This window comes from Durio zibethinus, chromosome 18 (genome assembly GCF_047325235.1).
Source record: "Durio zibethinus cultivar Kanyao isolate XHJ-2024 chromosome 18, ASM4732523v1, whole genome shotgun sequence".
Taxonomy (NCBI): Eukaryota; Viridiplantae; Streptophyta; class Magnoliopsida; order Malvales; family Malvaceae; genus Durio; species Durio zibethinus.
Window position 1 is genome coordinate 4,358,574 of NC_143179.1, and position 16,889 is coordinate 4,375,462.

At 33.1% G+C, this 16,889-nt stretch overlaps 1 protein-coding gene and 2 pseudogenes across 15 annotated transcripts; 2 read left to right on the forward strand and 1 right to left on the reverse strand.

Moving 5' to 3' along the window:
• The first annotated feature begins 1,089 nt into the window (after positions 1–1,089).
• On the forward strand, positions 1,090–5,079 carry LOC111300293 (protein PHOX1 pseudogene; annotated as a pseudogene). 2 transcript variants are annotated; one of them, XR_016329632.1, is made up of 3 exons: positions 1,090–3,943; positions 4,032–4,288; positions 4,657–5,079. The product of XR_016329632.1 is annotated as a protein PHOX1 pseudogene, transcript variant X1 (transcript). The 2 variants fall into 2 exon arrangements; XR_016329633.1 differs by having other exon boundaries at positions 1,136–3,943; positions 4,032–5,079.
• Positions 3,262–3,618, forward strand: LOC149513624 (protein PHOX1 pseudogene; annotated as a pseudogene).
• Positions 5,080–5,255: 176 nt separating the features above from the next.
• On the reverse strand, positions 5,256–15,675 carry LOC111299015 (uncharacterized). 13 transcript variants are annotated; one of them, XM_089747038.1, is made up of 17 exons: positions 15,383–15,496; positions 14,666–14,749; positions 13,570–13,892; positions 13,359–13,487; positions 13,048–13,255; positions 12,123–12,269; positions 11,084–11,212; positions 10,767–10,838; positions 10,308–10,379; positions 9,963–10,034; positions 9,786–9,857; positions 8,543–8,614; positions 8,367–8,438; positions 7,547–7,690; positions 6,747–6,818; positions 6,163–6,309; positions 5,256–5,699 (listed from the first exon to the last, which is right to left on the reverse strand). In XM_089747038.1, exons 3-17 carry the CDS (start codon positions 13,765–13,767, stop codon positions 5,515–5,517), a joined length of 1,791 nt encoding a protein of 596 aa, XP_089603164.1. In that variant the 5' UTR covers positions 13,768–13,892; positions 14,666–14,749; positions 15,383–15,496; the 3' UTR covers positions 5,256–5,514. The 13 variants fall into 13 exon arrangements, with proteins under 13 accessions (XP_089603164.1, XP_089603165.1, XP_089603171.1 ...); XM_089747039.1 differs by having other exon boundaries at positions 14,666–14,785; positions 15,383–15,488; XM_089747045.1 differs by having other exon boundaries at positions 11,138–11,212; positions 15,383–15,483.
• Between the last annotated feature and the right edge of the window lie 1,214 nt (positions 15,676–16,889).

The window sequence follows — 16,889 nt, forward strand, 5'->3', positions numbered from 1 at the left end:
GCTTGCTGCCTTTTTCTTATTATTATTTTGTGTGATTGGCAGTTGTTTGGAACCCACCATAGGTTCGTTTACCGCATGTACTAGGTCACTCACCCTTTCAGGCTTTTAGTGGCAGACAACATTAGTATTTTTTTCATAATCAACAGAAGGGAAAAAGAAGAATTATCCACTGAACCCCTCTCAATTTCTTGTCCTTTTTTTTTTTTGAAAAAATAATCTATGTATCGATATTGCTGAAATACGGAATTATAAGAATTTTCAAATGTCTGTTTGGCATGACTTTTTCCAGCCTGACTTTCAAGCAAAGGAATGGCTATTGCCATTTTTGTCTTAGTTTTCTTTTTAATTGGTTTACTATTTTTATTCATTAATTATATTTGTTTCTATACTTATATTTAAAGGTTATCATAACACTTTGACGATGTTATCTATCTAATATCAACATTAAGTAGTTAATGATTGATCTTCATATATTAAAAAAGTAGTAATCATGATGATGTATAATCTTTGACTACTGTTAAGTCTAATAAAGTTAATGGAAAAAATACATTAGCATTTACCACCAGAAAATAATCAAAACAAATGATTTTCATTTTTTTTTCTAATCTGAATCCATCATAAATTTATTTTTTTTTATCAAAAAAATTTTATTTATTTTGGCATCATAAGTTGGGAATAAAAGGTTTTAAATAATTAACTATCCAAAAAAAGTTATAATAATCAAATAGACCAATAACCATGTTCCTTTCCTTTATAATGCTTTTAATTAATATACTCTATCACTTGAAAACAAATTGCCTTAAATTTTGTAATCTTAAATAATAATGTTCCCCTTAAAATTTAATAGAAGTTTTACTTTTTGTTTTATATTTTTTAGAAAATAATAACAAGAAAAAATTAATTAATAAATTAAAAATTAAAAATTAAATACAAAATCTAAATAAATAGAATTAGATTTTTTAATTATTAGGATTGTATGTAGCAAAACCTGCCGAAGGTGACAAGTCTAATGACAACTGGAGTGGCATTAGTCAAACATATCTCTGCCTTTGGCCTTTTATCAAACTTCCCCAAGAAACTTGGAATCCTACCGAAAATGGGCCCCGTTATATTTTCCTGAAATTAAAATGGCGTTGGTCTATTTTCTTTTCAGACTTTTCTTCCATATTCTCCCTGCAGCACATTATTCCATTTTCTCATGAAAACATTCTCTTTTCAGATTTCCAGGAAATTTTCCATACCCCATTCTTGAGAAATGATTTCCCAGATAAGTCTTTTGCCTTAAAATTATTTCTTCTTTATTTTTTTGGTTGTGCATGAAGGTCATTTCATTTTAGCTGAGGTTGAGGGATTGTGGATTGTTTTGTTTCTCTCTGAATTAGGATTTGGTAATTCTTTGTTAAGGAGTGACAACTCCTGGTTTTGGAGGAGGTATAGATATTATTTTTCTCTTTATATTTTCATTTTCTGGTGATTTATGTTATGCACATATTGGTGTGGAAAGGGGAATATCCCATTTTAGCTTAGAGGGAGCAATTTAAGTTTTTGGAATTGTTTTGGTAGATTGACACCCAAAATTGGAGGTTTTGTTTGGAAATGTTATCTGGGTTTTGATGGTTTTAGGTGCCTAAAAGAGTTTGATTTGGTGTGCTTGTCTTATATAGTGTATTTGAATTGGTTGCTGGATCTTTGTTCATGGTAAAAGTTGTGAAAACTTAGTGCTTTAAGGTTGTTTGGCTATTACTTTTGGCCCTGCTGGAGGTTGTATGTGGATTTAGATGTTGGGATTGGATTTTTAACTTGTGTGAGAAGTTAGTTCAAGAGGGTAGTGATTTTCCTTCTGGCTGTGGTTCATTTGATTTGTTTGTGGAAATTTCTAGTTTGAGTGAAGTTATATAGTCGGTGCTAGTATTTTGGGTTCGGTGTTTGTAGTTAGAAATTTTTGGATTTGCAATGGGTAAGCATAGTGGAAAGAACAAGAAGCAAACAGGACAAACAGGTGATGGTAATGTGAATCAAAGCAAAGTTGGAGATAATAGTTCCAAAGTGTATGATAAGGACACGGCAGTTTTCATTGCCATGTCTCAAGAATTGAACGAAGAGGGGAACAAACTGTTTCAGAAGAGGGACCATGAAGGAACAATGCTGAAATATGACAAGGCCCTCAAATTACTTCCAAAGAATCACATAGATGTGTGCCATCTTAGAAGTAATATGGCCGCATGTTATATGCAGATGGGTTTGAGTGAGTACCCCAGGGCAATCCATGAGTGTAATTTGGCACTAGAGGTAACACCCAAGTATGGTAAAGTACTCCTAAAGAGAGCAAGGTGTTACGAGGCTTTGAATTGGTTGGAATTAGCTTTCAGAGATGTTAATACAGTTCTAAACATGGAGCCAAAAAATATCATGGCATTAGAGATTTCAGAAAGGGTAAGAAGTACACTTGAGAAAAAAGGGTTATGGGTTAATGATACTGTAATTGAATTGCCTCCAGAATACATTGAACCTCCAAGTGCTTCACAAATTCCAAAAGTTGTCAAAGAGAAAACCAAGAAGAAGAACAAGAAGAAGATCAATAAAGCTGAAGATAACAAGGTAGTGGACCAAATTGAGGAGAAGAAGGTTGGTGAAAACATAGATGAAAGAAAATCTGAGGATAAACTGGTTGTAAACGAGAAAATTAGCAATAAAATAGAAGAACCAAAGAAGTCTGTGAAGTTGATTTTCGGAGAAGATATAAGATGGGCTCAGTTGCCAATTATTTGCAGCCTTATGCAACTAAGACAAGTTATTCATAATCGATTTCCTAGCTCAAGAGCAGTTCTTATCATCAAATACATAGATGAAAAAAGTGATTTACTCACAATCACCAGTGATGAAGAGTTGAGATTGGCTGAAATATCAGCAGAATCACATGGTTCTCTGAGGCTGTATGTTGTGGAAGTCAATTCTGAGCAGGATCCATTCTATGAGAGATTTAAGCGTGAGGCAGTTCCCAATTTTGACATAAAACAAGGTAAGGCAGCTGGAAATGGGGATGCCACAAAAGTTATGGAAATAGGAAAAGATTCATGTTGCATTGATGACTGGATAATTGAGTTTGCCCAACTGTTCAAGAACTATGTTGGCTTTGATTCAGATGCATACTTGAATCTTCATGAACTTGGTATGAAGGAATATTCTGAGGCCTTGGAGGACACAGTTACAAGTGAAGAGGCCCAGATCCTTTTTGACAGAGCAGCTGGAAAATTCTAAGAGATGACAGCATTAGCGTTGTTCAACTGGGGAAGTGTTCACATGTCCTGGGCAACGAAGAGGGTGTACTTCACAGAAGACGGTTCGAGAGAATCCATACTTGAGCAGATCAAAACTACCTATGATTGGGCACAATTAGAATATAGCAATGCGGGTAAGAGATATGAAGAAGCACTGAGAATCAAACCAGATTTCTATGAAGCTCTTCTAGCTCTTGGACAGCAACAGTTTGAGCAGGCAAAACTTTCTTGGTATTATGCAATCGGCAACAATGTTGATCTGGAAACATGGCCTTCTGAGGAGGTCCTGAACCTTTATAACAATGCTGAGGAAAATATGGACAGGGGCTTGCAGATGTAGGAGGAGTTAGAAGGGCAACGCCTGAGTGAGCTTTCCAAATCAAATAAGGAGCAAAAGAAGTTGGAGAAAATGGGATTGGATGGTTTATTCAAACATATATCAGCAGATGAAGCTGCAGAGCAGGCTGTCAGCATGAGTGCTCAGACAAACCTCTTATGGGGTACCATACTTTATGAACGTTCAATCATGGAATTCAAACTAGGACTACCTGTCTGGCAAGAATGTTTGGAGGTGGCTGTTGAGAAGTTTGAGCATGCTGGAGCTTCTTCTACCAATATAGCTGTTATGATAAAGAACCACTGCTCAAAAAACAACACACTTGAAGGTAACATATAGTTGGAAATCATAACTTTGTATCAGCAGCTAACATCTGCAAAAACCTTAGAAGCATAACTTATATTTTGTCATCGCAGGTTTAGGGTTTAAGATTGACGAGATAATACAGGCATGGAATGAGATGTATGAAGCTAAAAAGTGGCAAAGCGAGATTCCATCATTCCGACTAGAACCATTATTTCATCGGCAAGTTTAAAAAATTTATCATGCATTGGAACATGCATGAGTTGCATTTTGTTTTGAGTGGGATTTCCAGGAAAACTGGTGGTTGAAAGGCATGCCGAAGTGCTTAATATTATTTGAAGTTGTCTAAGTAGTCCTGCATTTTAGTTTGGTAAGCTTATTCTTTCTTAAGTATAAATGGCAATTGACTGTGTGATAAAATCTGTTGCGGCCCATTTTTTTACTGCTGTAGCTTCTTCTTGAGTTGAAGCTCTGCACCTGATGCGCCTCCCATTCTTTCTTGCCTATTTTTTGGATAAGGCTCCTGCTTTTCTTTGATTAAGTTTCCTATATTACATATATTTTTTGTTCATATGCTTTCTGCATGTTGTAGCCCTAAAATGGAAATTGCTGATTCCTTTCACTGGTCTGACTTTCAATTACATGTCTATTCACCTCCACTACCATGATCTCGAGAATGGTATGCAATTTATTTTAAGCATTCATTGCCAGGAATAACCTTGATCGTTGGTTCTGCAGGTTTTCTTGCAATTTTCTTTTAGATCAAGCTTCAGCCTTAAACTTCCAGATTCTAAGGAGAGACTTTTGTAGCTTCTGAAAGTTGTGTGATTCCTTTTTCAAGTAATTAGGTTCAATTATACATCCTTACACGTTTGGGGACGACTTGAAGCAGCAGCAAGGATTTCCGTTTTTTTGGTTGGTTTCTGCTTTCACCTTCATCAGCTTCCCCCTCAAAGAAGCAGAATATACAGGCTGAATTCATAATTTAGTTGAAATAATGTATAGATTGCTTACCTGATTGATTTTTCATTTCAGCTGCAAGTTTCTCATTCTGATTACCAGCTTGGATACTTTTATTAAGAATTTTAGAAGAAAGATTTTTGTATTGCATTGATGATCATAGATTCGGTTGTACAATACGTGACCGAGGATTCATTTTCAGATTTAGCCTTTTTTGTATACGAGATTCGAACATGTAGCTCTGTTTGCATGCGTCTAATTGAAACCATGGTCTGAAACAATTTACCCAAACTAAGTGGAATCTCTTGTTTAAACCTCTTGCCCTCTTGTTTTTGCCTTTTGTTTTAAATCTCAAGATAAAAACTTGGGAGGCAATGTGCAGAAAACAGTTTGAATAAACATAGAAGGTCAATGTACGTATTTTTCTTTTTTATTTGTTTCTTCAAACAAGAAGAGGAAATTGCCAAATTCAGCAGCCAAGCATATTTACAATCCCCTTACATTGATTGTCCATATAATTTGCACATTTACCTGAGCACATCACGCTTAAATACACTTATTAAATTGTAGAGAGAGCTACCTCCAGTTGATGATAGCAACTATTTACAGCATATGTTAACAGTTCCCCCCAGAGCATTATTCTGGTCGAAAGCTGACAAGATTGGGAAGGGTAGTTGATTGAAGCTTCTTGATTTCAGAGGCAGTTACCCTGCAGGACTCCAAAGAGAGCGAGCGTAAATTCTTCAGAGGCTCTAAATACGGCAAACCGTCGTTGGTTATGTGAGAATTTGAAACATTTAGTGACACCAACCCAGTCAGTCCTGCATTTACACCAGAAAATGAAAACCCATGATTAGAAGATCTCAGTCAGCTCATCAGAACATCACCAATGGAAGCTATGGATTAGAATATTTTCACATTCAGAAGCAACTATAGCAGGCCCCAAATAAGCTCTCAATTGACCCATTTTCTTGACTGCCCATTTATCTTGCATGTTTAGACATATTTCCTGGACCAACTAGTCATAGACCAAGTTACTAGACTACAGGAAAAATGTTTCAAATCACTTGTTCCGCGGAAGAATGCATATGGGGCTATTGCCGGATGAAATAATCTGGCAGTAAAGATACAAGCTACAAGTAGCTGTCTTTGTATGTCTCTTTTTCCTTCCAAGCATGGCTAGGCTTGTTATATTCAACAATAGCATTAATGATGGCCAATAAAGGGGAAAGAAGAAATATGCTAAACCAACAACATAAAATCCTGAATAGAGGTAAAACACACCTGAAATCAATTCCAAGGATTTGTTTGTCAGGTTGCAGTTTTGTGAAAGGTTCAATAGTGTTAAAGAGGCAAGATCTTTGATATTTTTGACCCCAGCATCAGTTAAACCCCCTCCACATATTTCAAGGGATTGCAGATTCTTGAAGCCTGTTTGGCATGAAAACAAGCAGGAGTTAGAACATTTAACACAAAAATAGAATGTGTAAAATGGAATTTGTAAGAAAAGTTTCCATTGAAATCATGATCTTGCTGAACTCGATATAAGGCCTATTGGTAAAGACCATAAGAACATTTTAATAAACACGGTTCTAGAAGTACTCATGAGCCTACTGATTATCCTATTATCAGAGATATACACCTCAATAGATTAACTAAAGGGACCTTGTATTTCTCAAAAGTTACCCATGAACCTTCTCAAGTATGTATGTCCATATCCAATCTTCAAGGCCAAGAGCAAACCAAAACAATCAAGTTTTTCAAACAAGCAAACCAAAAACATCTAGGAAACAAAGGTTTAACAGCTACAACCATCATGCAACTTGCAATTTTTATTTACTCATGCAAGGGCAATATTTTTTACATACATTGTAAATAATTTGTTCCAATGTCCGAAATCCTAGCCCCAAAAAGATCCAGATGCATCAGTCCAGTCAAACCTGCATTCAAAAATCAGAAAATGTGATGCCTGGTATACATCCTTAAAACATTACATGATGAGAAGATGGAGAGAGAGAGAGAGAGAGGTGATAAAAATTGACAACAGATCAACAATTTCGTGCCAATTTGACTTAGCTTTAGAAAAATGAATTATTCAATTCAAGCATCTAGGTGCAGCAATCTATAAGAGAATCTTAAACAACAATGGAAGGATATACTAGACCTAAATGGTGAAAAACAACACTATGGAACTGGTTTCAATGTAATACACAACTATACACCAAGAGCCACGGATGAAATATAGCCTAAGAAATTTGTCATCTAAACACTAGAAAAGATTGATAGAGTCCATGGGAGATTTAAGTTATTATTTATTTATTTTCAAAGATTTCTCCATCTAAAGAGGTGATGTTTTTATATAATTATACGTTCACAGCTGAAAGCCCAGCAAAATTTATGACTCCAAACCTGGCTATCCTGACGCAGTAAAGACAAGGAAAACAGGGTAGACATCCTACATTTCATAGTGGTCAACACAAAAACCAAGGGAAAAAAGAACATATTTCTTCAGTCCACAGAGACCAGAAAAAATACATTTGCCTCAACCAAAAGATACAACCATACGATTTCAACAAACCATAAACAGGAGCAAAGGCACACCAGAGTGCCACCAATTTAGATGCAAAAGTTAGAAGAATGATACACATAAATAAGTGAAAATACTAACTTGTCAGAGCCAACAGCCCAGCATCTGTAATTTGGCGACAATCCAGATTAAGTGACTTGAGAGTGGTCAATCCAGATAACCTTTTTAGACCACTATCAGTCACTGAAGTGAATGATAGATTCAGGGTCTCCAGATGAGTCAATCCTAATAAAGCAGAACCAAGTCGGCATCAATTGTATTACATTATAATGCACTGAATATTTCAGAAAATATTGAAACCAAGAACATAAAATTTAATAAAGAAGGCCATGTGAAATAGGGCAAGGATTAAAATAGAAAATTTAAAACATCACAACCCTAACGTTAAAGCTTTGTTGCTTTGCCTTGTTAGGTCAGTGATGAAGCAAACACTATAACAATATGATTGCCGCAAAATCTGTATACATTCTATTCAATGAAATAAATTCAGCCTGCATCCAGTGTCAATGTGTATGGCATAAACGCACTTTCAGAAACAAATGAACAACAGTATATATGGAACAACTGGAAGTATCAAATATGTCCTTTTCTCCTTCAAAGCAACATCATATACAGAAGGCAACGGCAATGGAGCAGCACAAGTAAAGAAATCCAGGTAAAATAACCATTTCAAGTGTACATAAAAACTGAATTAAGAGAACTTGTTAACTCAATAAGAAGGTAGATTCCCCAAAGAAACGCATCTTAATGAAATCTGCAAACAATGTTATAGATACAAGCAAACCTACCTGGAAGAGACCTTTCAAAATGGATCAGTGAACTGTGCAATTTATAGCTAATATCAGGGGTTGAAACTAGTCATATCACACAGATGCAAGATGATAAGAGATAGATTACTAACCAGAGAGGTGTCGAAGCCCATTGCTTCCAACTTCAGTATCAGACAACTCTAGACTTTTAAGGAGTGAAAGGCCTAAAGAGAGTCAAAAGATAAGCTCGGTTATGAAAATGTTCAAAGCTAAGGGAGATCCAACATAACAGTTTAACTAGCTGCAAAATGAAACATGATATGAAAACCTGTCAAATTAGCAAGGCCTTCATCGCCAATTTTACATGAATCTAAATTCAGGCTCTCCAGCTTTGTTAATCCTGCAAAGAAAAGATATACCAAATCAAACAAACTTATCACCACTTGAAATAAAAGCTAAAATACTAAAAAAGTCCCTGAACTATTCCACTTTTTTTAAATAAGCCACTGTATTTTATTGTACCCAAATAAGCCCTTATACTTTTATTTGTATCTAAATAAGCCCTTATTTTCAAACAAAGCACTGTATTTGTTTTCTAGTTCTCTTTAAGCAAGTAAAAATTGACTCCTTACATAAGTAAAAGCTTTACTTCAAGCATTTGTAGTCACAAGATGCTGATGCCTTACATGCATGATGTCTTATGTTAAGGTACAAATTGAAGGTAAAGAGGTACAAATTGAAGGTAAAGAGCGTATTTGAGACAAAGTAAAGGTTAGAGGTTTATTTGGGTCCAATAAAAGTATAAGGGCTTTTGTAAATAAAGTGATAAAGTTCAGGGACTTTTTTGTTATTTTAGCCTGAAATAAAAAATTCATCGGAATCAATTGTAAAATGAACCAAAGGATGAATGGTCACATTTATTCAAATTCAATCAACAGTAATTAGTTGAACTACAAAAAAGCACGAGTACATAAGGGTAGACATAAAAGATATATGGGATTGGAATCAAAATTGTCCACTCTTTGGACCAAAGGTTTTTTAGTTCACCGTAGAATTGAAAGAAACATATTTAGGACAAGTCTCTTTTTAATAGTCAATCAATCACATACAAAGAATGAACCAGAAATCAGTTAGCATTGAATTTTCAGACTTTTTAAACTTTACCTGTGATACTTTCAAAGCACTATCTTTAACTAAAGGTTGCCTCAGACACAATCTCTGTGCCAAAATTATTAACTATCATCTTGTGGTCTCAAGTTAACATCATAATATTTGTCAAAATTGAAAGCATAAGATTGCAAATATCATCATTATGGTTAGATCAGCACTTTTGTCTGAATAAGCTAAGTGCCAAATCAATAGCCACTAACTTTAACAATAAGAAGGTCTTACAATTGCCATCTTTTATGGAAAGTACCAGTGCAATTCACTGAGCTAAACTAGTAAAATTCATTAACATGCACAGACCTCTAAAAGTTGTTCAAGGCAAAGAAAGAATGCAAGTGGTCCACTCCCAGTAAAAGTTAAACTAATGGAGTACAAAGCAGAAGCATGGGGGAGAGAGAGAGAACCTTTTAGGTGAGCTAAACATGCATCTGTTATATTGTTAAATGCCAGGCTCAATACCTTCAAATTCTTAAGTCCTGCAAATGAAGGGTAAATACTTTAACTAACTATATTAGCCATGCAATAGTTCTATGTGATTATTCAAAATATCAAAGGGCTAAAAGATACCAAATACAACTCACCAGAAAACTTGTCACATCCATCATCAGTTAGGCCACATCTTCCAAGATTTAGGTATGCCAAAGCGACAAGAGCTGCGGATAGAATGAATAATTTTTATAATGAACTAGGCATAACATATGTTCTCCGGTATCTAATTGAATAACCTATTCCAATTCAAATCCACACTTCATAAACAGGAAAAAAACTAAGACATAATTGCATAACATATGAAAATTATTATAATTCAAATCCAGTAATCGTTCAATGTATCATTACATCTAAGGCACAGCCATTTTCAATGTATAGCAGCTGGTAATTGTACTATCATAGGCATCACTGGAAAGGCTACTACCAAGAAAATGTACCTGAGATGGAATCCAAGCATGCAGCGGTAACATTACATCCCTCCAGGTTCAACATGATAAGCTTGCGCAAACCTGCCATAGACAATAATGTTATAACATGCTAGAGTTATTAAATTTTTTAGGTCAACCAGTCTTATTAAGATGATAGATTATTAGTTCTAATAAATAGGTAACATGCCACAATAGAAAGAAGGCTAAGATGCCATTAATAGGAGACCCAAATGATGATAACATAAAAGGGAAAATGCACTCCTAAAGTGAGATGATGGGAAAAAAAAAAAAAGAAGCCTGAAATAGAACAGTTAAAATGAAATAATAATGAAATATTCAATGTATTACGAACTCAAGGCAAGATGAATGAATATAAACAAAGAGAAGTCCTATCCTTTTACATGGCACAAAGGAAAACAGTTTGTTCTGTTAGTACAATAACATGCAAAAGTGCAGGTAGATAAATACCTCTCAAATAAGACAGTCCAAAATCTGTAATGTTACTGTTCGATATTTGCAACTCCTTCAGATTATTAAACCCTGAAATAAAAGAAAAATGTAAAGCCATACAAAAAAAAAAAAATTCTGGAATCTATTGCCCTTCTTGGAGGTTGAGGAGTTGTCACTTATATATACTAAATCTCACTTGATCATTAATAAATAATAATTGTGAATACAGTGACACAACTATCTGATGACAACATGCAATGATGATTGATGACCATTCATGTCAGCTTGATCAACTGTCGTGAAAAGAAACCAAAAAAAAAAAAAAAAAAAAAAACCTGATGTATAAAAGCAGCGGTCTTCAATTAGCCTAACAAAATTGTCAAAATTACCCGAAATAACCTTCAAGTCCAAGTCTGTAATGCATTTACAGCATCTGATATTAAGAGACTCAAGTTTAGATAAACCTGAAAAAGACAATGGGTAAAAAGGATAGAGCTTCTGAGAAAAAGAGTTCAACAAAATGACTGGAAAAGATGTTGCACTAACTGGCTAATATAGGGAGTCCAACTGACACTCTATCCTAGCATACATAATGGTCATATTGTAATGCAATAAAGAGATTGAATCCTGGTTTAATTTATCTTCGAGAATCGTCCCCCTTTCCTCCCAATATGTGATAAATAAACATCATAAGGTGTTTATAAGAAAAAAAAAAATCATAAGGGTGTCCTTTCATTTTCCCAGCTTGTTCTCAGGAGTAAAATAACAATATTAATTCATTCCAGCAATTAAAAAAAGGGTAAAATACACCACTGGTCACTGAACTATGGTCGCGTTTTTTAAATGGTCACCTAAATATTAATTTTTTTTTGTTTAGTTACTAAAGTTTGAGTAAGTGCATTTTTGACACCCAACCATTAGTCTCTAACAGCATGCTGATGTGGCAATGCCATGTCAGCTTTTAAGGACCACATGTTATTACCACATCATCTGACATGCCATGTGGTATTATTGATGTGGCATTATAAATCTTGGAGAAAATTGCTGATGTGGCAATGCCACGTAACACCCCACAGTTAACGTGTCAAATGCTACATCAGAGGCTGTTAGAGACTAACAGTTAAGTGATCAGAAAATCACTTACTCAAACTTTAATGACTAAATAAAAAAATTTAATAGTTAGGTGATCATTTTAGAAGTTGAGTAACCAATGATGTATTTTACCCTTAAAAAAATGGTATAGTGCTCAGAAGATGCTAATTATTACAAACTGCACATTTTTGAAGTGGGAAAATTTACAGTGCAAGTTTAACAGTTCATTAGAACACATGCATTCTAAATTGTTATTAGGAAATTTATTCATTCACAACAAACCTTTAAGATGCACAAATCCTCCGTGAATTCCAGAGCACCTTTCCAGGTCCAACTTTTCCAAGTTAACTAAGCTGGAAAAGGCACGCATTCCTTCAGCAGTAATTGCATCGCTCTTTTTAAAACTCAAAGACATCAAGTTCATTAGGCCTACAATATCAAGGTACATAATGCCCATGACCAGCATGGAAACAATGTTAAACAGTGAGCTGATCCAAAGAACTATTGCATTAATATCCTAATCACAGGAAGGCATAACTAATTAACTATATAAGATTTGATTTTGCTATTCATATATAGAGTATAAAGGAACAAATGTCTGCAACCATAAACAGTTACACAGCTCCATAGAAATGTTTTTTTAAAATGTTTTCAAGACATTTAATAGATACTTAACAATTTTAGAAACATGCTATCCAGGAAGCATGCCATATTTCTATTCCAGGTTTTTGTTTCTAAGAAATATGAATTGACTAAATAGAACCAGCACAAAATCCTATCAAAATGACAACCTTGAAAATTGTTACCCCAATTATTCAGTATCATTGATCCACTGCAAAGAATAAATAAAGAGAGAAACATATTTCATCTTCACTTTCAGAAGAATTGTAACTCTTAATTAGTAATATGTCACAGTAAAATAGAGAAAAATGCCAGAAAATGCAAATAGTTACATATCATTTCATTTATTTAATAGCACATTGTAGGGAACTTTAAACAAGGCTAAAATCACTAATCCTGACTATCCATCCAAAATGTAGGGTACAAAAACTTCGAAGATAAATTCAAGATCATGTCATACATCATGGACAAAAGCATAAAGCCTATCATCAGCTCTAGAAGAGCTGTTGTCATGTTAGTAGAATCAGATGAACTATAGATTCAGCCCTATGGTTACCAAGGTGTAAAAGAAGGCAATAGAAAATACCACTGATATGCTTCAGCCCAATTTCTGAAATGTTTTCACAATGGTTAAAAGTTAAGGTTTGGAGGCTTGAGCACTCTTTTAGAAGACCCAAACCAGTATCTGTCACATCAGAGCCAGAAAGATCAACAGAAAGTAATGACGTCCCTTGTGAAGAGATGATATCCATCCAACTATCCTGCACCCCAGGACATTCACCCAACCAAACATCCTGTCAACACAGGATGTAAATCTGGTAAACAACATCATCTATGAAATTCATATAAAAGAATTTTACATGGTGAAATATTTTTAAACCACTTCGGGAAAATTACCTCAAGAGCACAATCGCGAAACTTTTGAAGAAAAACATCAGTCAGAAGATGGGATAAAACCAACTTGTTGAAAATCTGTTGACTTATATCTTTTGGCAGCATTGCAAATGAACTATACTGGTCAATGTCCTGTGACAGTAACAGCAAATAATTTTAGAAAACACAAAGAAAACAATTCTTGAAGAAACATGCCAATGTGATAGACACATACTTCGCATATTTTATTGATGCATAATTCCATGAGAGATGGACAAACGGCCACTCCAGGCTGGTGAACTACCATGGGCCGTGAAAAGGAGGTTACAAGCCACTTTGAACTACCACTTTTCCCATACCTTCCAGAAACCCCTCTACGCATTCCATCTTCAACAACCTGTTGGCCTCTCTTCCTTGAACACACTCCCCCCATTTGATTAACTGTCTAATAAATTATCAATTAATATCATGAAGCAAGAAGAAAAACCCATTTACTCCCCATTTTAGAACCATAGAACATGGTCTGACGACTGAAGTCTGCTTCACCCTCCAACACAACTGGACATAAGTAACAGCATTACAGAGTCAGGTCTTCAAACAGTACCATAATTGCAAAAACCAAAAGGCTAACAAAAGGTCACCATCTATCATTGTAGCAGGACGCATATAAATCCATGCTATAATTATTCATCTGAACATTACCAACACATAAAACTCTTATTGGCTCCTAAAAATTTTATTAGGCAAACAGAATCAGAGTCACGGATTCATCCAAATCAAAATCAGAGACAATTGAAAGAATCAATTACAGAGATGCTCCCGAAATCAAACTTTGAATAGTTTAGTGAATACTTCATCCAGAAGCATTAATTTAGAACAACCAAAGTAACCCCATAAGGAAACAAAAAAACAAAAAAAAAAAAACAAAAAAAGAAACAGAAGAAATATTCAAAACCCCATTTAAAGGATGAAGCATAAAGTTACCTCATTAAGCCATAAAACAATAATAAATGCAAATATATATAGTCATATGAAACAATGATCACCAAGCTTTTTACACTATATTTACCTGCCTGTTCTATCATCAACAAAAACAGTTCGAAATCAACTTAATAAGACTAAAAATCGCTACTTAAAGAGTGCTAAGGATAGTTGAATTCTCGTGTTTTTAGGAAAAAAAAAAAAAAAGGACATGGAATCAGGAATTTCATTTTAGCTTTTTTTTTTTTTTTTTTATGGAATCGAACAAAGAGAGGACGAAAAAAAGATTCTTGAAATAATGATCACACTATCAAATAAAGACCACATTAAAATAAAAGAGAGAAAAATACCTTAAAAAAGAGATATCATCATCATCTGATGAGAATCATTGAATCAGAGTGGGACGCATATAAATCCATGTTATCATTATTCATCTGAACATTACCAACACATAAAACTCTTATTGGCTCCTAAAAATTTTATTAGGCAAACAGAATCAGAGTCACGGATTCATCCAAATCAAAATCAGAGACAATTGAAAGAATCAATTACAGAGATGCTCCCGAAATCAAACTTTGAATAGTTTAGTGAATACTTCATCCAGAAGCATTAATTTAGATCGACCAAAGTAACCCCATAAGGAAACAAAAAAACAAAAAAAAAAAACAAAAAAAGAAACAGAAGAAATATTCAAAACCCCATTTAAAGGATGAAGCATAAAGTTACCTCATTAAGCCATAAAACAATAATAAATGCAAATATATATAGTCATATGAAACAATGATCACCAAGCTTTTTACACTATATTTACCTGTCTGTTCTGTCATCAACAAAAACAGTTCGAAATCAACTTAATAAGACTAAAAATCGCTACTTAAAGAGTGCTAAGGATAGTTGAATTCTCGTGTTTTTAGAAAAAAAAAAAAAAAAGGACAAGGAATCAGGAATTTCATTTTAGCTTTTTTTTTTTTATGGAATCAAACAAAGAGAGGACGAAAAAAAGATTCTTGAAATAATGATCACACTATCAAATAAAGACCACATTAAAATAAAAGAGAGAAAAATACCTTAAAAAAGAGATATCATCATCATCTGATGAGAATCAATGAATCATAGTGGGAAAAAAGGAATTATTTATAGAAAAAGAAAAATATGAAGGGGAAGACTGAAACTGAAAGAGTAATAAAGCAGGGGAAACAAGAAGGGGAGTGTGGAGAGGTTGAAGCCGTTTGATGAGTGCCACGTGGCAAAAGTCGAGGAATTGGGACAGGTGGTGATGTATCAGATAAGAGCAATAGGGAAATGTGGGTCCACTTTGTCCCCCTCCTTTCTGCTTTATTCGGCAGGTTCGTTCGGCGGCAGAAAAAAAAAACTTTTTTTATTGTTATTTTCCAATATTAATCCTTCTGGTCAGTACTACTCATGATATACGACGCCGCCGTTTTAGTGTTCTTTTTCTTTCTCATGTAATTGATGGATTATTATTATTATTATTTATTTCGTTTTCTTTTTACTTGATTAAATATATTGTTATTATATTATAATAATTGTTTTTATTTTAGGAATAAAAATACGGTTTAGCTTATGATTTTACAATTTATTTTATAAAGTTTGTTTTTATAATTTAAAGGGTAAATGTAGCAGTAATCCTTAAATTTTAAGTTAAATTTTATTTTAATATTTAATTTTAAAAGTTTTAATGAAATTTTAATTATTCAAAATTATCTTATTTTAATTTTTCATCTATATAATTATTTAAATTGAAAATAAATATTAACTCATGTCATGTAAATAATATGAATTAGTATTTCACGTGGTAAATATAAGCACTAAAATTAAATTTTTTTCAAAGTTTAAAAATCAACTCAAATTTTTTATATTTCAAGTATATTTTATAAAATATTAAATTTAAAATAACATATTTATATTTTTTATAATTTAATTTATTTGTTAAATATTTTTCTTTTTCTTATAAAATAATTTTCAAAAATTAAACTAAGTTAAAATTTTTAAAATCCTTTTGAAAAAAAATATATCATTTTAAAAAATTAAGTAATATTTTTATGTAATTTAAAAATTAAATAAAAAAATCAATATCTTTTAAAAAAATAAAAACTTTTAAATCATTTTTAAAAATAGATTTATTAATTCATTCATAGTATTTTTTCTATTAAAAAAATTTTTTTTGAATATATTCTTTATTAAAATTTTACATGTATAAAAAAATAAAAAATAATAAACAATCAAAACGGCCTTTACTGCTTTCAATCTGATATGGGAGAGAAATTGAGTTATTGAAAAATAATTTTGTATTTAATATAAAAAAATTTTTAATAAAAAAGGTATTCAAATAATTTTTTTTTATAGAAAATAGATTTTTGAATAGATTAATAAATTTATTTTTTTAAAATGATATAAATTTTTTACTTAATATTTTAAAATGATATAGAACTTTTTATTAAATTTTTTAAAAATGAAATGAAATTTTTGAAAGGATTTTCAAAATTTTAACTGAATTTTAATTTCTTAAATCTATTTTCTATTAAAAATAGCATTTTAGTGATAAACAATATC

What these genes read in the sequence shown, in the direction of transcription:
- LOC111299015 (XM_089747041.1), bottom strand. Translation starts at nt 13,767, where the DNA reads ATGGGGGGAGTGTGTTCAAGGAAGAGAGGCCAACAGGTTGTTGAAGAT. An exon ending in CCGCTGCTTTTATACATCAG is followed by an intron (nt 10,839 to 11,083) that starts GTTTTTTTTTTT and finishes CTTTTATTTCAG; the next exon opens with GGTTTAATAATCTGAAGGAG. An exon ending in TGGACTGTCTTATTTGAGAG is followed by an intron (nt 10,380 to 10,766) that starts GTATTTATCTAC and finishes TGTCTATGGCAG; the next exon opens with GTTTGCGCAAGCTTATCATG.